This window comes from Bombus affinis, chromosome 9 (assembly GCF_024516045.1).
Source record: "Bombus affinis isolate iyBomAffi1 chromosome 9, iyBomAffi1.2, whole genome shotgun sequence".
Classification (NCBI taxonomy): domain Eukaryota; kingdom Metazoa; phylum Arthropoda; class Insecta; order Hymenoptera; family Apidae; genus Bombus; species Bombus affinis.
This window is the reverse complement of record NC_066352.1, coordinates 8,538,228-8,560,770: the sequence shown is the minus strand read 5'-3', so window position 1 is coordinate 8,560,770 and position 22,543 is coordinate 8,538,228. Positions and strand designations below refer to the sequence as shown.

Genomic DNA, 22,543 nt, shown 5'->3' with positions numbered 1-22,543 from the left:
AGATTACGTGAATCATATACCGTAGCATACGTACGAGAAGTACCAGTCTTAAACTTTCTTTTGTCTGTTATTATAAAGAACAGAAGGATATAATCTTAATTTGTAGAACGCATAAATTTTATATCGATGGAAATGTTGTATGACTAGAGTAATACGAACGTTCAAACACCTAGAATTTCGAAACAAATAACAGAGAAGAAACGTGTATTAAATAAAGAAGCAATCAGATGCCACCTATGTAGATCGAATGATAAAAGGACCATCTAAGATTTTCTAGTTTCAATAAAGAGCACATAGGCTATAAGACACGTGTATAATATTTAATCTGCTGTGTAACAGTTCTAAACACAAATAGCAGTTCCTTTATTGCTGGCGAAGTTGTTCGACCTGTGTTAATGTCCTGTGAACACGCAACAATTCCTATTTTATTTATGTCAGATGCTATTTAAGTCATCTGCATATCAGGGGTTACACTCGAGAGACTGAAATTACAAGCGGAAGTGCGTTAAGGAGGCGTTGATAATAATCGACGTGTGGCCGTTAGTCGCCCTTCAGCCAACGAATCGTATCGTTACTCATTGCTCCGTTCTCGACAACGAGCAGAGATTCCTGTAATTAGGAGCAATAATTAATTAGGGCGACTTTCTCTGGCTCTGGTTCAACCAGTTGCCCGTATGACTCCTTTTTCTGCAACTGGTCGACCGATAATAATTATAAGCTTCTTAATTAGACCCGTCGTCGATCAACAAGCAATTCTGTGGACGATCAGATGTATTATATGGCTCGTCATTTTTCTGTCAGACTATCGTTCGATATTCTTTTTCGTATTTACCATCGTATCTTCTTATAGTAATATATCTATTAATTTTTTCCTTTTTTTTTTTTAGAGAAGTTTCTTTCAACAGTGCTGGAAACACAAAGTTTTGTTTCTCAGATCTTGCGTTATCTACCGTGTATTTTTCTTTTTCTTTTCTTTGCATTTTACGTTTACGGCATTTAATCGATACCAGGATCATATCAGAAGAATATTCTTCGAAAAGAAGATGAACGATAAGACACGAAAAATGATTATGTAATCGGATTGAGGGTTACTAAACCACGAATTCTTATGCAAATTTATATTTCTTATTGCTTTTATGAGCATACCAGTAATTTAAAGAGTAGAACTTAGATATTTGTTTCGTCTATTACAAATTATAAGAAGCAGAACAGTTTCGCTATTTTATCTACTTTTATATGTCCGTACGGTGAATTTTTCGCATTTTTGCATCCGGAAATTTTCCACGGTCTAGCGATTATCGTTGAAACAACAACGAGGCAGAACAGAAGACCGGCATGTTGAATGCGCTCGGTTTTAATCGATTATTTTCACCTGATCCGCTCGAGTTCGTCCGCGGTTCGCGGCTTTGCCCTCACACGGAATTTACGTGGGTGGCATATGCTTAGCGGGGGCGTCTCATGTAGCCGGTGTGTTTCACATTCAAATCGAGGAAGTTATGTCAGGGCAGCGCTGCATGTATAAATAAATGGCGATGAATGCGCCAGGCTAATCCGCGATACTTTTCGTATCTCAGCTTGTCTATCGGCAGGTTCTCCGACAAATTTCGAATTTTTCCATTTGTTTTACGTATACACACGATCGTTAGTCATTTCTCCCTGAATTTTCATTATATTTGGCTAAGGTAATAAATCGTTAGATCGCGAGTGTTCGTTTGTGGAAAATTAAAATTTGAAAAAATATGTGCAGAAGATATTTAGGGATAATGTAATTTACATAATGCATACATATGGTACTTAAGATGAGATGTTTATTAGGATTCATAGGAATCAATGTTTGGCTAATGAAATTTTATTAATAGCCGAGTACTATTTAATTTTGTCGATGGTTAAATTATCACAGGAAATTTTTGTGACAACAATTTGTAATTTGGTTTAGTAAATTTGTAATTCTGGTCTAGTGAAAGTACCGACAAAGAAGTGGGAGTTTGTAAAGAAATTTCAACCGCAGAATTTTTCTTCTTTTTTTAAGAATTCTTCAAGCAGTAAAAAGTGCTTTTTCTGTTGAAAGTTTTATGGGGTTCGGTAATAAAACACGTTTTGAACGTTGTATATTTTACGAGCATCAAATGGACAAAAAAGTGACAACGCCGGTCGGAAATTCCTGTAGCATACTCGAAAAGAATGGCACGGATGCCAAAATTTCGACGAGCTGAACCTTTGAGTGCTACGGATGACTCATGTTACTGGACATTGATCTATGGTTCGTAAGAATAGCCCAATGGATTCGTCGATTTTCAAACGCACTATGTATATTTGAAATTGTATCTAATTTTAACTGTATCTCTTCTTTAACGTTCACTTTTTTAACAAAATGTAGAATAATTTGTACATACGAGTTTATGCGAACTTTTAATAGAAAAAGATATTCGCTTTAAATACTTGTATTCGATAAAAAAAATTCTAGTTATTATCTGATAACATGCTACACTTTAATATTTAGCTTGCAACATATGTATATTTATCCCGTTTTCTCCATTTATAGATAAAGTTAGAAATAGAACGAATTTATGTTACAACCTAAAATTTTTAAGACACATTTTTAGTAGAACATTTTGCGATATTTCTCAAAATTTTAATTACTCCGTTGCTAACAACATACAAAAGTTAAAAATCGAGAGTTTGCTTCACCATCTTAAATCAACACCTGAATTGTTTGCGACGCGACAAAAAGTCGACTACGATTTAAGAAGGTTGTCTTTGGTAATTAAAATCATAAACGGTGTAATATAAAGATCGAGTTTAACATCGCAGAGTAAAAACGCTGGACTTAACCAAACGCGATCCAGTCTTTTTGCGCCAATTTAAAGAGAACGAAAGTCACATAAAAATGTTCGTAAATCAATTATCTCCTTTCACCGTACGATGAATCGCGATTTTATAAAATTACCTGGTAATATCCTGGTACAATGAAAAATCTTGTTTGCATGCGACGATCTCTGTTTAACCGTTAAAAAAAACGACGAAAGATAAAAAGGGTTAAAGAAAAAAGACTCGATCGATCACTTTCACCGCGACGGATATGGTTTAACGAAACGTTATCAAAGCTCATCTGGCTAGAAATTACGCGGACAATTGGACAAAATTTCACGGTTCGGTGGCTTGAGAAAATAAAAAAGAAAAGAAAGAAGGGGAAAGAACGAAAGAGAATCCGAACGAAAGAAAGAAAAAAAAATAAGAATGGTTAGTAAGTAGGTAGCCAGTTTCATTGAGGAGATAAAGGCCAATCATGCTGCAGTGACTCACCGAATTTTTGGCATACTTTTTTGCCGCAGACGGGCCACGTGAGAACGTCGACGGGAAGCTACATAATTAAACCAGCCAAGCCCTGGCGGCAGAGTGACAAGGATTCTCTAGAATTTTCGTTGGAGCACGCCATCCAGAGGATAAGACCGTACACCATGGATCATAATCGAATGAACGACGTCGATGATCGTGCTGAGACGCATAACTGTGGCGTGAAGGGTGAGTTGAAAATATTTGAAATAATTAAAGCGTAGATTTGTTCACTTTGTTTTTTCTGAAACGGCAATTTAAATAAATTGAGTACGTCGTGAAGCAACTCGACATCAAAACTATCTTTGCATTTGATTTTCAGATCGTTCACGTGTGTGTCTCTTGAAAATATTCGTAATATCAGTTACACGGATTAATATCAATCGAGTTACATCATGAAAAATAACAATATTTTAATAGACATCAATTGAAATGATTCGAGCTTCTCCGAGTTAATAAGTATCTTTGGACTGCGTATATTTATGCAAATTCGTATCTTTATGGAGCACAATTACAGTTGCTGTAACACGTATCTGTGCCATAGTCACCTATATACCAATCAATAAGTTCAAGTATATTAAACTTCGCGATATTTTCATATGATTACGAATATTTAATTACAAAAATGTAATGTGGAAATGATGAAGGTGGACCATTCGTTGTGAGATAAAGCCACCTACAAATACGTCTCGCAGTCGCCGTATATTAAGCCCAATAAAGCTTTATTTACATTCTACACGCTTTCACGACGGCGCTCATAAAAGCATGAATTTGCATAAAAATCCGCAATCTAAACATCGCTCCCCTAAAACCAAGTTGGTTCTCGGAGAGGAACGAGAGTGGTCTCGCGCCGAAAACGTATTAATAATGCATGCAGTTGGTGCAGCTCGCATTAGGAGGGACAACGATGCACACGTGTGCAACGAACAGGCACAGCCTGTTTGTAGTACTACAAAACGTTCAGGTGACTTCGATACCTATCGTTTTATTCATGACCAACGTACGTTGGTTGGTTGGTTGGTTGGTAGGTTTTCTTTTAAAAAGAACGACATGTCACGCGTGTGTCGCACGGTGAAAGTTCATTCGAGCGTGCGCCGCCAAGATCTGCGAATAAATAAATGGACAGGGGCCTGCACGATGAGATCGTTCTTTTCTTTTTCTTTTTTCTTCATTTCTTGGCCCAGGACCGGTTTTTTCGACAGCTCGATTAACATTCCGTTGTCGAGCCATTTCATTGTCCACCAAGGCGCGGATTAATTATTTCGTCAGCCGTCGACTGGTGTCTTATGTTCGTTGGATGATCTTCGAGTTTCTCCAAGAGATGATGATCGATTCGCGAAACTCCTTTTTTATTTATGAATTCATCGCGGTTCTGGTTTCTCTTTTACCGTGTAAAGGTGCAGGAATTTCATATTGATCGAGCGTCGAATAAATTAATTTTGAATATGTAATGACGTTCGTTTCCAAATTGCCAGCGATTTTATTCGTACTCTTCTAGGTTCCAGTTAGATACGTTTGATTATCGTCGTTCTTGGATCGATCAATTGTTATGCAAGGGTTTTCGTAAAATAGAAAACGAGGTGGATACAGTAAATCTCCGAATTATTGAGAGCAAAAGTGAATCGAGGTAAAATTTTCCTGAATCTGAATTCATAGGACTAGTTTGATACGATACGCTGTATTATATAAAAGTGGAGGAATTTTTGGCAAAAGAAACCGAGATAACATAACGAAATCAGTCAGTATCAGGTCATATTATATACTCACATTTGTTTTAAACAACAAATTGCTCAATTTGCTGAGCGTTGGAATTAGTTCGCATTTGTCGGAAGACAATATCCTGATTCTTCTTATTCGAACAACAGGAACTTGTACTTAGATATGTGAAATAAGACGAATTTCGGCCCGATAAATGGAATTTTGCTATACAGATTGAATTATGGACACATTAAAAAAGAATCTTTTATTTTATTTTTTAGACCTTTTTTCTTAGATCTTTTTTTTATTTTTTTACTTTTTAAGACTCTTATTTACGGTAGCCCGGGCGCCTCTCATTCGAACTTTACATTTATTTTCGTCGTAGATGCATGTGGAAGGATAGGAAAGGAAGGAAACAAATGTTTCGATCTAATAAATCGAAATACAATTTTATTCGCGATACGTACAAGCGACCCGAGATTATACAAACATGAACAGACATCGTCGCTCGTGCGTCTCGTAACGCTGGAGAGAAACAGAGCAAGAAGAAACAAGAAGAAAGGAGACAAAAGGGAAGAGAGATAACTAAGTACATCTAAGACACACGGTGGATGTTGACCGTTTCACATTATCGATACCCACACGTACACGTCCACGGTTCCGCTTTATACCACTTGTTATATCATACAATTACGATTGAAACTTTACAATAGGTTACGATATTCATTCGCGACCTCGGTTCACGAATACTCGCTTCTACCTTAGCAGGGATTTACTGGCGTCGAACGAAGCTCAACACTACCTTGCAGACTCCGGCTTATTGCCTTGCTACGGATGTCTGTCATACACGCGCGAGACTCGTACAAACCGCAAGCAACTCGTTACAGGGGACTTGTATGTCTGAATTCGTCTTACCGATCGTTGCAAGACTCAACAAACGATTAACAACCAGCACACGAGTGAGTCCTCGACTACTGTTACCGTTTCGTTACGTTACCGTTTACTGTTACCACTTTACTGACTATAGATCTTCAGTTCAAAGACTCTGTGTGTTGGAACATCAGCCTGCGATAGCGTTACAGCGCCCATAGAATCGCCGAATTTGCACATTCCCGAACAAACGCATCGAGGATGAGATAGATAATGGCGCGCTCATTGCACCCCAGCTATCCATCACGTCACTCGAGGCACACGTGCGATAATGCGATCGAATTACACGGATCTATGTGGGGCGGAAATTACCACGCCACTCTGTTGCTATGCCTCCGAAGTCGCAAAGGTGTGGTCGTAATTACGATCATCCCGTACGAGTTCCGAGGCTAACGTTAAAGTACAAAGAGGGGACGTCGTAATTTCTCGCTTAAAGTTCTGGTAACGCTCTAATAGACAATTTGGCACGTGATGATCTTCGCGCCATGCGGATCGGATCCTATCTTAACCCATTCTATCTTAACACTTTGACAGCCAGGCATTTCTCGCGCCAGGCACTTACTATCAATAGCCAGCACTTTTCGCTTGTTCTATTATCGTATAATTACGGTACAGTTTTCGAGAAAATTCCATCGAGTTCATCATCATTATTAAATCGTATCGTATTAGTTTATTTTGTACATTTATGCATTGTACGAATTTATTGATTTATTTCCTGATCGTTGCGTACAGTTATACAGAAATCGGGATTATAATCATCTTCTGACCATTCTGACTTTCACTAGACCATTAGGCTCACAAACTACCGGGTTTTCTAGTGCATTTGTAAATCGTTTCTTATATCTTATATCTAAAATGATAAAACTATCAAACATAGAGATAGTTTATCTTGCGCGTAAATGCCGATTGAATTAAAAAAAGAAACTGAAGTCACTTTAAACGTGACAATGGTTAACAGCGGCTGGAAGAGCGAAATTATTATATCTAAGTGACAGCGACTATCAAAGTGTTAATACGTTTATTCACTCATACACGCTACCAGAACATCACAGTCATAATATAGTCGTTCTTCGTTGCGCCGGTCAGAAGGGTAAGTTGCGATAACCTTGATCCCTCCGAACGTTCGATCTTGCATCTAATCTAGTCCTTGATCACCCTGGTCTGACGATGGCATTATCGCTTATATTGGGCCCCGATGATCCACTGGCGCGTCCATCGAATTGATCTTCTCGAATTTCTTCATCTGGTTAGATGGTAGTCGATTAGGGGAGGTGTCCTCTGGTGAACGGTGAACCTGATACCGGATTTCTTGAAGCTTCACATCATCGTAGCCTTGCCTTTTACCCGCAGCTGCGCTTAGATTTTCTCGTCTGCTTCCGGTCTGCACCTGAATTTCCCTGTCCGTTTTCAGCTTGCGCCTACATTTCCCTGTCCGTTTCCGACCCGCACCTGAATTTTCCAATCTGTTGTCAGCCTGCGCTTGAATTTCCCTGTCTGCTGCCGGCCTGCGCCTGAATTTCCCCATCTGTTGCTGACCTGCGGCTGAATTTCTTTGTCTGTTTCCGGCCTGCGCCTGAATTTTCCTGTCTGTTTCCAGCTTACGCCTGCATTTCCCTGTACGTTGTCGGCCTACGCTTGAATTTTCCTGTCTGTTTCCAGCTTGCGCCTGCATTTCCCTGTATGTTGTCGACCTGCGCCTGAATTTCCCTTTGCTGGTTCCGCATGGATTTGTGGTTAATCAGGATGCAGAGCATGTAGTATTGAACGATGATGGTTGGCATTTCGTCCTTGCAGCGATTAGCTATGGCTTTTGTCTAAGAAGGTTTCCTAAAGGCGACCGCTTCAAAAGTTGCGTCCTTTATTCTTGCAGTATTAGTATTAAGTATTAATTAAGTATGTGGCTAGACACCATGCGACGTGCATATCGTATACTTTTCCCAGGATGTCTTAGGCGCAGAAGTAGCACCTGACTAGATGCTCCGGCTATGCCCAAGCTACTTGCTTGGAGTGGCTCATGTAGTAGATGTGTTCCTCTTGCGAGGAGTTCCTCTAAGCTGGATGATCCATGTTCTAATCGTATCCTTTTCGAAAGAATTTCTTCTCCGCGCTGGTTCTAATTTATTAGGGTGGTCTGCTTAAGACTGGCACGTGGAATTGTGAGATTCTCCATTGGTAACTGATCTCCGAATGACTACTTTATAGTTCTGAGAAGCTCCTTTGAGGATTCTGCTTGTGCTGCACCTTCGATGTTGCTATCTGATTCTTTCGTTATCGCATTCCTTACTTTCTTCTTTGCGTTCCGTGATAACACAGTTACCGGGAAGGTGTATCGTGTACCCGATCGAAATATTTCGTACGATATCATGCAGAGAGTCATCGTCGTCGATCAAATCCCATCGCGTCATCGTATACATGTTATGTGTTATCTGTAATACTGTCCAGCAACAGTATTGAGCATTTGAGCGAGGCTGTCGAGCAACGCATAGGATGTTCATTTTCTTCCGAGATATCTCTTAGTCGCTGGGTGAGTCTGATGATTCTTTCTCTTTCATGTACTCAAATAATTTCGAGTCAGCTGCCTGAAGTCATAGTGATGTCATCCTTTCGTAATAAATTCTTGATTGTTTGTCAATCTACGGTATATTATGTCTCTGCATTCGTTAGCGTCTCTGCTCCCTATAGCAGACGCTATAAAAGAGGAACATAAAGAGGTGTCCTATTTCCATGGTCTTGACGTGAAGTCTTCAAGAGGGTCTTTTGCGTCGTCTGCCGGATATTACGCGTCTCGTGGTACATTACCAACGGTTACATACGTGGGTCTACACGCATGCGATTCATCGCTATTTGGTGCTGATTGCGCGCTTCCACAGCTGGCTGTATACTATTTTTATTTTATCAACGTGTTTACGCACTCGTATGCCGTTTTTGGTTTCTGATATTAACGTTATTACCATCTAGGATGCCGACAATTCTGTACTGCCTACGTTAGTAACTATCAGATTTCCACTTTCACGGTTCTTTTAGCAAGTATCTTTGATGTTGCCCATAAAAGGACACGATTTTTGGTCTCGATATGCCTTCGATCGTTGTTTCGCTCGAGTGGGAATTTTCCACTTCAAAAGGTTGTCGAGTCTGACAGCTTTCATTCATTGAATATTAATGTAATTATATCCACGACTCATACGTTTGATTACACATCTGATATTTATGATTTTCTTTCTTTTGTTTCACGGCTGATTGATGTAAGACCGCGATGATTTATGAACAATAGCCTGACTCATTAATAAAAGAACACGAAAGGATACATCAAATTCCAAGAACAAAGTAATTAATTTTGGCGAGGTCTTTCATACTCCAAACTCTAGAAACTTTCAACGATTCAACGGTAATACAATTAAGCTTACAAATTGCATCCTTAGTCTCGCGTGATTTATGACTTCATCTCAAAGGAGAATGGCTGCGTAAATGATTGATCTCTAACCACGATAGTTTAGAAGTAACATCTTCACTCGACAAAACGACGATACAGGGAAGCTTCTTAAGAAGACGCCTAATTGACACCACAGAGGAAAACATAAAAATCCTTAGAAGCGTTTAAATATATAGAGAATTGATAATTAGAGGGGAAATTACGAATTATTTTCATGGGTTTTATTTGTCGTTTAGAACAGGCTCAAAAATTATCAATTCTGTTTGAAAGTTCATTTTAACTTCTTTAAAATTTACTTTAATCTTTATTTTCAGGATTAAATCTTTCTTTGGGCTGTGAAATAATTATTTTTCTTACATATTAGTTATTTCGTCGGTTAATTGTTAGTTAGATAACAGAAATACATCTTTCTGGATAGCTTTGTTTTTTGAGAAACGTAAAGAGAGATCAAAGAGAGGCATAATGTACTAAAATTTCAAACTCTTATATTTCTTATTATATTCGCCTCGAACTACTTTAATCTGTAATCGTCAAATATATCGTAAGCTCCTTATCATTAGAGACGCCATGATGAAGATTTCTTGCTGACACACGCTTCCATCTGCTTATGGAATCAGCAGCGTGGTTAATTGATGGTTGCTGGTATACTTTTTTTAATCTCAGGGACCTTGATCATCTCCCCCATCGGTTGCTGCCCTTTTTCTTCGCCCGAGGGCCTAGCGCGTGTGTACGAATTTAAAGAACGTTAACCCTACGCGGTCGAAGACCGGAGGCTCACCTCCGGAGTAGCGCTTTGGGGCTTTCGTCATTTTTCAGGAAAAATAAACGTACCGTGTTCGACTACTGACGAAATTTATCGCGCGCCACCACGTTCCACTGGTATTAACATGCGATCCTGGCCGAATCGTTTGTGTGTTTATCGAAGAGATATTGCAGGGTGGTGGCCCTTTACAAGCTGCAATAAAAGAACAGGCAGATTCCGTGCCCATGGACGAGGAGATATATAGAGGGAGAGATAGGGGGAGAAAGAATGGGAGTAATTTTTAATGATTTAGTAGTTTCGGAAGTTTAGAGATGTTAGGTAAACAGAAGTTAGGTACTTAACCCTTGGGTAATCTTCAACTCGTTCTCCTCCTTTTAAGTTTCCACGATGAAATGGAAGAATCGTATCAACACGAGTAATTTCATATTTCGATATTGCGCGTAAAGATTTTCACAAGTCTTTATCGGTTGCAACGAATGAGAAAGTAACAACATTAAGTAGACTTGGAGAAAGGAAGAGGAAAGTTGCCACGGTAGCTTCGATTAAATTTTAATTTCTTCCTAAAATCTTCGTCGAGGATTTTATTATTCGAACATGGTAAAAAAAAATTAGATTCGCAATTTTCTAGATTCACGAGACCATCGTTCGTTACTTTTCCATTTTCTTTATTTTTCGTTGTTCGAATCTCGCATTCACCTGTTCGAGGGGACATCGCGCGAAGATGCACGAGCACGCAGAGATCAGAGGTGGTCGGACGCGCGTGCAGAGACGCAGATTTGGACAGCGTTACTCGCGGACGAGGCGAGCACGTCGCCAAGCTGTCTCGATGGAACGTCAGAATTCGCCTGGGGGGGATCCGTAAATGGCTGAACCTGTTTCGGTACAGGTGGTCGTCGCCGCGGGACCAACTTCTTTAATGCCTCTTCCCTCTGACTTTGCTGGATCCGCGCCACGGTTACGCCCTTCGCTTTGAAACGAGATTAGGTCACGATCCACGTCGCGACCATCTACACGATAGACCGTGACTTTTCACGATGGCCGTTGCCCTGCTTTTGCCCCGTGAGCATCGGCCTTATCGCGTTATGATGCGTTTAACGTTCGATTCAAATACTTCGTGCCCTCTATCGCTTCTTATTCGCACCTTGTTGCGCATTCGTTTCTTGTTTTCCGAGCGAGCTGCACGAATTCGATTATGTCGTCGTTGTTGGTTGTTGGGAGGTCTCGTCACGATGCTTTACAGTGCAATGTTCTTAGGAGATCTTTTCGCCAAGTTCCAAGGTTATTGGAAGATCTGGAAATTTTTTTTTTTTTTTTTTTATTAGAATATTTACAATCAATTCTTGTTGAGAATTTTCAGTAACTTAATTTGGCGTGATACAATGACATGGATTATAATAGTTTTATATTGTTGGTTCTAGTAGAAACTAAGGATTTAATCTAGAGGGTATTTTCTTTTTAGTCTGCGGATCTGGTCCGTCGTGTCCAGTAGTTGGGTGACTAATGGGTTGTTGAGAGATCTGGAAAATGAGAAGATTTTAGAAATATCGTTAACCATTGGCAACTTCTAGCGAGCTTTTGAAATTTAGTATACTTAGTTGAAGACTTATTCGGAAATGTTGAAAAGTCTCAGAGGGAAATTTCAAGAAATTTTAAGGTTTCTTAGGAAATGTAGAGATTTCGCGAGAATGTTGAAAGTTATATTGGGTTGACAACTAAGTGATCGCGGATTTTGCCATTAGGTGGTATTGACAAAGTCTGCAGTCACTTAGTCGCCAACCCAATATAATATTTCAGGCTCTCGAGTACAATGTTTAGAAAATTCGACGAATGGGCGAATCTTAGAAGATCGTAAAAACATGGAATTATAAAATTAGAAATCGCGGATTATATAGAAATATGGAACCTCTGCACGTGCGTTTCTAAGCGCTGTCTAGTTGGAGTAAAGTTTGAAGATGTTGGAATGGTAGTGATAGATTGATTAAGCTTTGATTATTGCGATCTTAAGTACATGTTAAGAACATTTTTAGCAATTTTATTCAACGAGAAATCGTCGTCTTCTTTGCCTTGTGCAAAAACCTTGCGAAATTACTGATAAATCATTGATCAATAGGTAATACAACGATACTTGGTCCATTTTCCTGGTTAACCAATGGAATATCTTATTTTTCTAGTATTTATTATTTATTTGTGTTTGGTCATTCGTGTAACTTATACTGAACAGAAGGTATAAAGTAAATCAACAAGACTAGAATAGGCATGCTGAAAGTACTAGACAATCAAGTGGGTTGCGAGTATGGCGGTGTGAATGAGATTTTAATAGCGATGTAGGTGTGTTTGCAAAGAGCTGAATGATGTAATTGATTTATGGTTTTGGGTTGCTTGTAACATACGTTCGTTCGTACTTCCTGTGACGTTGTAAGGTTGATTGTACTCCGATTGTAATGGGATATTTTATTACCCAGCTGAGTGTCAATTACGATCTTGTATAATTAGGATAAAATCTATAAAAGAACGGAGTAGCATAATAAATCACAACAATCGGTTGAGTATAGCGATGCATAAATAGTAGGCCATCGAATAGAAACGACCTACGTTTCTCGAATAGAAATGTAGTTGGTGAATACATCTTTTAACTATGCCTATGTACTTCACTTGAACCTAATATCTATATAGATATCGATTTAACAAATATAACACGCAAAATACACACTTAAAATCATCTGGGTGCAATTTTATTTTTCAACATGTAAGATACAGCGTTACTATTAATTGATTATTATTAATTAGATTTACCATTAACTCTGATATTGCTACGTTTTCTTCGTATAACTTTTCTCTATCTGACAGTTGAGTTACATATATTAATTAAATTTTTGTAGCATGAAAATGTAATAGCGTAGGATTTTTTTAGAAATTTGTAAAGCATCAATAAGGAGGAAACAAATAGATAAGTGAGAGGTAAAGCGGAATATCTCTTTGCTTCGATTTATGTATAACCGACCCTAAACTGGATTTAGGTTTGTTAAAGTAGAAAAGAAATATTGGGAAACTAACGAATTTATTAGAGTAGAAGATCGATAATATTAGCGTAGTAAATCTCGCGAATATTAGCATTAGGAACCTTCCGAGTTGGAATTTCCTTACCCCGGAAGTTGTGTTGTAATCATCGATCACTTTAAATAGATAGAAGTTTACCTTCGAGTATTCTAACGTTTAGACCAAGAATAGTGTACGCGACGTTCAGATCAACGATTTAACTGGTTTTCGCATTGTCAAAGTAATTCGAAGTTCAAATATTGATATTAACAGGGGAATTTATTTCTTTCGAAAAATTACTCGCAAATAGAATATGATAATTATTAACTACTATTACCCAGCACAAACTAATTTAAAAATATTACTTAAAAAAGATCCAAATTTCCCCAAAATAATTGAACAAAATTCCTTTGGGAGCCCGAAAAATGTGTGCAAAATTTAAAAATATATTTCGAAGTTACTTGAAGAATCCAAAAAATTACTCGCGCGAATGAACTCGTTACTGCAACCCGATATTATAATTTCAAAAGAGAACAAAATTGCTCACATTTCCAAGATATTTGAACAAAAGTCCTTTACAAAAATACAAAAGCAAAACGTTGCATGACAAGCAAGGATATATACGAAGCGGCATACGCATTGGGTAGAAGAGGCACGTGGGCGGTAGATCGCGATCGATCGAGGATCCACGCCGGTCGTGGGCTCGATACTCTGGTCGATGGCTCGTTCCTTCCTTTGGCACAGGCTGGAATCGGGCCTGAGGCATGGTAAACCTGTTAAGCCGATGAACCTGTAATCACGCGCGAATTTCGAACGAGAAACCAGCCCTTCTGCACCTCCGAGCAATAAACTGAAATCTCCTGGTTAACTTAGGGAAGAAAAAGGCGGGTGAAACAGGTAAAACTGCGTGACGCATGTGAACGATGACAGAGAAGCTTGTTTCGCATTCGAAGGAACAAAAATCACCGTCGTGATTAGGGTTCGTGCATGTAATTGAAGCAATTTTTCGAATGATATTGTTTGCTTCTATCGAACAGTTGCGGCGATGGAAAAAATTCTTCTCTTTCGCGAATAATTCTTTTCTTTTAGGCTTCTGTAAAACACTCGAAAAACATGTTATAAGGAAATTTACAAAAGTTTAATAATGTTTAATAATTGTATTAAAAAATTGTAGGAGGAATAGTTAAATACTGAACGTATACAGAAACTTGAATTACACGTTATATCAATTACATATGCGCCAGCTTCACTTCAAGTCTTGATTAATACCTTTGATTTAATGAATAAAAATCACTTAGAATAATCTACAACTAAATTAGATAGACATATAGCGAAATGGATTCTGAAACTTCAGTCAGAAAATATGTGGCAAATTTACACCAATTGTTTATCTGTCACTTCGCTCACTGAGCGAACAAGAAAAAGATCGCAAAGAAGTGAATGGAATTATTCGAAGAAACCAGAAGAACACGCAATCGAACAGCAAAGAATTTCGGTCAAACTGTTAACAAAATCCAAGAACTCAAATATCTTTCTAAATCGTTGATTGAATTCTTCTCAAACCTCGGCCACCCCTTTCATCCACTCGATTCAACGTATTATAGTCTATATGTAAACGAATAAGCAAGTCGTTAATACGTTGAAAGATTATCAACAAGATTGAAGAAAAATAAAATACTGGAAAAATACTAAACATACTGCAAGAGCTTCGATCAAAAAGTACGCGCTGAATTCTCGGTCAACCCTTTCCGTACCGCCTTCTCAACAAGCCAGAACAAAACGAAAGAAACCGACCGACCGAATTATCTGACAATACCGAATCGACATGCAATGGAACAGTACGGAGCCTGCAATAAAACGAAGTGGATGTGAAACGAAAGAAGAAAAGAAGGCGGATGGAATGGAATCAGAGTTGCAAAAAGCACCTTGGGCAAGAAGCGCCCGGTTAAATGGAAGGCGTGGTGAGATGCGAAGATTTCTTTGCGCAAAGAGGGCGTGTGCCCTTCGAGGGTGGCCTTTCGAAACCGAATGATCTCTGATCGAATCCTTTTCAAACGAAGGGTTAACGACGAGCGAAGAAAAACTGTCGGGCGGAAAGAGTACGATGGCGCGATGACCCCAGGCTATCTCGGTAATTACTAATAATCGCGCTTAGACTAGCTTCTAACCTCGTATAGGTACACTATATTGGCGACGACCAAGCCAATGACCGAACCTACGTTGGATGATACGCGACAACGAACGATCGCTTATGCATCCGATGAAAAGTGGAATGATTTTCAGTTGGAACGGTATTTTTATTTTTATTTGATGTCTTCCGAAAATATCGCTCGGTTCGTTGATTTATAAACATTATTTCTTACTGTCGTTACGAAGTAAAGTTCGAACACATACGAACAGTAATAGCTATATGTGTAGTTTATTGATTCTTTTATTTCACGATAGAAGTAATCTTGATCTGATTCTTCGTTTGACAGCAACAAATTAGGATCAAATAGAAAGAAAAACGCGATTGTAATTGAAGATTAAATACTCCTAGAACGCATATCTAGAAAATTGAATAGAATTAAATTCGACTATAGACGACTGTAAGCATATTCATCCCTCGAAAACCTTCAACTTCGATCCAATTATCCATTGAATAATAAGAAATTAAAATGAAATAAAATGAAATAAAATTGCACGAGCAAAAATTTAATCAATTAAAATGAATTTCTCAGTATACAAAAAATTGATCGCAAACAGGCTTGCCAAATTCGGTGAAACGTTTCTCAGTAGACAGCTGGGCGCCGACCACGTGGATATCGATGAAGAAGAAGCAACAACTCTCTACCGAACGACGAAGCGAAGAGATCGATCGAGAGATATGCAAAAGTCATTGACTCGGCGCGATCGTCCCGGAATAACGGACACGATGATCAAGATCGAACGTACACGCCGCGCCCTTCGGCTCCCCTCTTCCGCTCGAAGCACAGGGCCCATTCTTTCTCTCCCCTCTCGCCGTTCTCGATCTTGATCTCGTGGATCGCGACACGATCCGACAATCGCGAAGGTAGAAGTCGTGTTATTACGGGTTAGCAACGAAATGACAGACATTACAGTACAACCTTCCATGATTACCGTTCGGACCTTCTCGCGCAGCTTATCGGCTTTATTATGTTCGAAATACACGGAAATCGACGATGCGTCGACTTTGTCCACTACAAATCACAATTTCGATCTCTTTGAGAAAGTTTTAGCTCCGACGATTTGAACTTCGGAACGTTCGACTGGGATTTTGGGAATTGGCACTGACAGTTTGGGAATTGGAGAGTTTGAGAAGAGAGAAGAGTTTGAAAATTGGAACGTTCGAAAGGTAGAACATTCGGAAGCTTTCAGTTCGTTAAGTTAGAGAATCGTAAGCTCGAGGAGTGGAGGAATTTTAAGGAAACTTTGGAAATCTGAGTGTTTAAAGGTGTGAAAATTCGGTAGCTTGACATTTTGAAAGTTGGGGAATTGTAGATTTCTGGGATCCAAAGATTTAAAGTTTGAAGCTTCGGGCATTTAGGTATTTGAAGGTTTGAACGTTCAGAAGCTTCAAAATTCGAAAGTTGAAGAATTGTGCAAGCCTGTGAGATTCGAAAATTTCGAGTTTCATGCTTCGGACATTTAGGTACTTAAAGGGTTAAAAGTTCGGAAGCTGTAAAATTCAGAAGCTATGAAATGATCAACTTTGGAAATGCAAAAATTTCAAGTTTGGAAATTTGAAACTTAAGCGTTCAAATGTTTGACAATTTTAATGATTCCGGAACTTGAGGATTTGAAAGATGCGAGCTTCAAAAATTATCACGTCTGTAAGATCGAAGGCGTTAACGCCACCTCGACACGTTTCGTTCGCATGATCATCTTGATCTCTTGATCTTTTGATCCTTGATTGGATACCATCATCTGGAAATCGCATCGCATCGATTGTTACGTAATATTGAGACGTGAAAGTGTTCGTGATGTAAGCGATTTACTTTATGCTTTATTTTTTCCTTCCTTTTCGCATCTTCTTTTAACGTAGACTTTCTCTACTTCCTCTTTCTCTCTGTTCCTTTCAAAACGTTTCTACAAATTGAACTTGGACTAAAAGAATTTTCTAATTATATTCTTGCATACTTTCGATTTAAACGTACATCAATAGGGAATCTGCTCGATTAGAATTTTAATTGCAATCGCACTAGAACAAATCCAAAATTATTATTTTTATTCAAATTTCATTCGATTTATAGATTTACTTTCAAACGTAAATTGCATTTAATTCAAGTAAAATTCAAGTAAGAGGTACGATACAATGTTTCCAATACTAGTTAATTATTCCTGAAACATTTGATGCATGATAACATAAAATAAAACGAATAATGAAATAAAATCTTTACACCAATATTCTGACATTCTGACAAATTGTCAATGCGCATAGAACAACGGTATAATCGTTTCGTTTAGTTTAAACTAAATTTAACGTAACTTGCAAATGCAGTTGCTTTTAAAACCATTCGATATATCCGCAAACGAAATAATAGTTGCAACATCCAAAGCATTCCAACGAACTGACTCACCACACCTCGCTGGAAGGATGTTAGAAACTTGAGTTATCGCGATAATTACCGGTTTCCAGCCCGCATTAGGAACATCCACACCGACGCTAATAGACCGATTCAGCGATTCGTTGATGCATTCACGACGTAATTATGGCGGGAAAATATTTGAACGAAGGATGTTATTAGAGAGCCGCTTCCGTGTTATTAATTGACGATCCATGAACGATCGATCGATGTTTTCTCTCGCTACGATCCATCCTACCATCACGATCTCGCTACCAATGACTTAATAATTCGCGAAAGGTTACGAGTCTCGCCGTTTTCTATCATCTTTTCTCCCCTTTTTTTCGTAATTTTTCTCCTTCTCCCATATTTTTCCTCTTTTTTTCTTTTTTTTTTTTAACTTTTTATTTTATCCACGATCCATCGAGACGAAAATCGCGCAACTTTCGATTATACAAATTATACACGGACACTTATGTTACTCGCTGAACGCCCGATAATTACTGGAAAGTTACGTTGCGCGCTGTAATTTCGGGTGAAAGTTCGTATCATCCGTAATTTACTTTTCTGCTGCTCTTCGCGTTTTGCGGGCAGATTTGCGATGAAACATACGCGGGAAAATATAAACGACGAGCAGAGAACCGGGCTGTTTCGTTGCTTCGCGTGGAACAACGACGCGGACGTGGCCAATTTGATCGTCCTTAAAATCGAACGTTCATGGTTGATGCTTAATTTCGAGAAAAATTGGTAAGTATAATGTAGGAACGTATATGGCGTACGAGGCGGAGATTAATTAGAAAGTTCGCCTTCTCTCGTTAGTAGTAATCTTTGCGCCAAACGTATTGATATCGATGAAATTATCGACACGAAAATTGTCCAGTTAGTTGATTTAATTTAATTATTAAATTTTCTCAATTTATATATATATACTTTAAGATCACTTTTTTCATAATAAATTATAAGAAATTATTAGTGCGATGCAACTTATTTTTCCAGACGTATTTTTAAGACATTTTCTGTATTTACGGAACCAGTTATTTAGTATTAATTGTTAATTGAATTTTCTATTAAATGAGGATTCGGTGAAATGAAAAACTATACTAAATAATTAACAAATTAATAATTAATAAATTCTAGATGATTTAAACATTTTCTGAATTTGCAAGATTTCCGATATTGTGAAAGCTCCAGAAATGTTGAAAATTCGGAAAGTTCCAGAAATAGCAAAAATTCCAGAGGTGAAATTTCTCATTCTCGTTAATTTTACACCGTATCGAAGCAATGGAACGCGAACTTATCGTAGAAATAGCTGGGCGCGATAGGTTGAATAATTTCACGCGGCTCGTTGGAATCGGTCGTGACAGAAGTCGTTTCGAATACGTTCTGCATTGTGGCGTCGAACGGAAGAAACCGGACGACCGTGCATGCTTAATAAATTTCACGTGGAGGCAGGTTTATACACGGCAGAACCCCTATGGCGATTGGTTCAAATCTACGAATAAATCACCGCGCCCGTATGAAACCGGCCGCTTACCACCGAACTCATCCTCACCGTGGAATTCCACCATCTTTCAATCGCTTCTCAGTGTTGCACGCGTGACGAGAAAAAGGAAATCACTGTTCTAAATGGGAAAAATTTCACTTCAGTTTAATTAATGGATGCTGTAATTAAAAATATAATTGAAATAATACTCAGCTATGTAACATTTCATTCCGACGATTAATTGGTCTATTCTCATTTATCAGATTATTTCTCTTTAACCAATAATTCACAAGATTTAAGAATTAATTTGCAACGTTTACACTATATACATATATTTAATTTACGACGTTTAAATTTAATTGCGTTACAATGGTAGAAATCATTTTTCGTGGCATCGGTAAAAATCGTTGACCATCCTTGTCAAACGTAAATCGCCTTGTATATACAAAATATCCAATTCGTACGGAAATTCATCTCTGAAGTTCTTACTAAGTTGCGATCGATAAAATTTTAGAATGCAAAAATTTCGATGGTTCGGACTTTAAAATATAAAACACCTTAAAATCTTTGCAAATTTAAACCGCGCGTTCCAAACTCGACGATATTGTTAGATACGCGGCAGGAATTCCGTAAAATCTCGATAAAAAGGTCGGTCGGCGAATGAATCAATTTCGTTAGAACGAGTCTATAAGCCCCGGCATTCATCGGGACCGTCTTAAGGCCATTATTTGTCCGGCACACGGCAAGTGCCTCTGACGATGAAATCGCGGTACGAACAACGGTCTAGGGATTTTTCGACGGATGATGTACGATCCATGACGAAAGGGTTGACCCTTTTTCTCGTCCTTTGGGCAAGAAACCACCAGATACCACTCTCACGATCATTCACTCTGACGTGCCATGCTATGTCTTCGCCCTCCGTTTAATTAATCATCCGTTCCTTTACACGTGTTAACACGTTCTACGGGAAAGGGTAATCGTTTGAAGAGGCGCAAGAAAAGTAAGAGTTCCGCGTCGAAACTTTTTTCCATAGTCATAACTCATTCTGCTTTTTCTTCCTCCTTCGTTCGACCATTCTTCCGTCGTTTCGAGACGCTTATTGTTAGAATGCACCTATCAGTCGCGAACCTCCACTTATGAAGATGTGTCAGGCGGTTTAGACATTAATTTCTAGGACTTTCAAGAGACTAGTCGTAAAGTTTACTTACTTTGGAAGTTAGCAAGATGGAGATGTCAGAGAGAGAAATTCCTTAGAACTTTGGCAATTTGTAATTTGAATTATGTACATATCTGTGTTTGTATGTATAAATATGTATATGTAAAGTTCTTAGTTAAAACTGTTAGAGCGCTAGAATAAATTTATTCTTTTAAAGTAATGTTTTGTAATTAAATATTGCTTTTTACGATGTAATTGGAAGATCAATTCAAAGTTTAGTTATTTCAGAAAATAGGAAAACGTAAATATTGGAGAAGCTCGGCAGGAGAATATTAGACGTAAAATATGTTTGAATATACATCGATGCACGAGCAGGTAGAAATTTAAAAAATGTAAATCGCTCGTACACCAAAACCTTCCGGCTATTCTCTCCTTCGGCTCCCTGATTTACTCTATCCCAATGCTTCCATAACAGAATCCACCCACATACAGCACAGAATACCGCGTCATTACCAAACGAAGAAACCTATCCAGTGGAACTTGTAAATCTGATAAACACCCCCAGTCACGCCTCTATTCTCCGCTCAATCTCTCGCACGATCGACCAAACCACAGGCCACTTAACAGGCTAACCGAGAAAATTCCTTCAAGAACGATCCGTATCTCGCTAATCGATTCAACCGACAAACCCGCTACTCCGCATTGGACAATCCAGATTTATCTAATAAGCAACTACCGCTAGACAAGTCACTCTGCGTGTTGGAGCCGGAAAGAGGCTGGTCGTCAACCGTTTTCCACCTAAAGCGAGAACAGAGTCGAACGAAGGAATTCCAACGTCAATTAAATCCTCCCGTCGGTTCCTCGAACTGGAATACCATTGGACGATCGCGATTACGTCGTGGCCCGCGATTTATTCTCCGGTTTCCGCGAATGTTGGCCGGCTGACTAACGTTAGAGAGGCACGGCGCGTGACAATAACGCGGATAAAGGCTGTGCACGACAGGCCTGGTCCCGGGGCTCGATCGAGATCCAGCTTGGGAAAAACATAGCGAGCGCGGCCACGGACACGAAACCAACGACAAATAGGCTGCACGCACCCGCCGCTTCTATTATCTCGCGAGAGAGGCGCCTTCCGTTCTCTTGCGCCGCGGCCAAATGCCGCTCGAAGCGTGGGCGTTCGCTGTCTCTACAGACAGATACCGCTTGTACATGGTGTTTTGAACACCTTGGCGGAATTCTCTCGGGATGGGTATTTTTGTTTCCCTTTGCTCTGGATTTTCGGTAAAAGCAGAGATAAGAGGCGAAGACATTTTCGGTAGAAAGAACGCGATGTTCTCTGAAGAGAAGTTCGAAGGGTTCCGAGAAGTTCAACCGTTAGGAGGTTCGTAGAAATTAGAGGCTTTCTTTCAGGAAGGTTGAAAATTGTATCGTAACGATTCTTAGAGATGCATAGATATACATTTCACAGGGTCTAAAGATCGTTTCGTGGATTTCATTTATTTGGGATATCTCCTATCTAGGAAGAATTCAGAGTTTCTGGCAGGTCATGGAGGAAATCTTTCAACAAGATCTAGAAGCCTCCAAAGACTTTCAGGAATATTTCAAATTTTCTGAGGGCACGTGAAGAATTTTTATGAAACACTGCAAGCTATACGAAAGTTTGAGGATTTTTAGAGACTCGGATATACCTGCTAGAAAGATCGTTAGCAGGTTTGAGTGATGAACAGATTTTATGTACATAACTATCATAATGTGTGGGACCCATTTCAGGAGATACGAAAATAAGGAAAAACGTTCATAGAAAGAACAGTGTTTCAGAGCTGTAGCCATTTTTGTATTTCAATAATCCGCAACTGATTACTTTCGTACAAAGTGCTCGAAATGGCCACGGTCTACGTGTCTCACAGTGGTCGTATCCAAGAATTTCGCATTCTCTCGAAATTTCCAGGTGTGTGTCGAATAATACACATCGAGGATAGACATTTCCAGCATTTATATATATTTATATTCGATATATCTATATAGAACCAGAAAAATGACTGTAGCTTTGAAACAAGGATGTCAGATAAGTGACACGTTCGTACGAATCTTTTTCGTTGTTTCTGTGTCTCTTATCCGGTCTTGAAGTGGCTCGCACGTGTTACGATAC

At 38.9% G+C, this 22,543-nt stretch overlaps 1 protein-coding gene across 2 annotated transcripts in view; it reads left to right on the top strand.

Moving 5' to 3' along the window:
• Positions 1-22,543, top strand: part of LOC126920441 (A disintegrin and metalloproteinase with thrombospondin motifs 9) — a 174,629-nt gene that overhangs the window by 112,414 nt on the left and 39,672 nt on the right. For both annotated transcript variants that reach the window (XM_050730797.1, XM_050730796.1), the window contains exon 6: positions 3,333-3,522. In XM_050730797.1, coding sequence (XP_050586754.1) covers positions 3,333-3,522 — 190 coding nt within the window. The remainder of the gene's footprint in view (positions 1-3,332; positions 3,523-22,543) is intronic.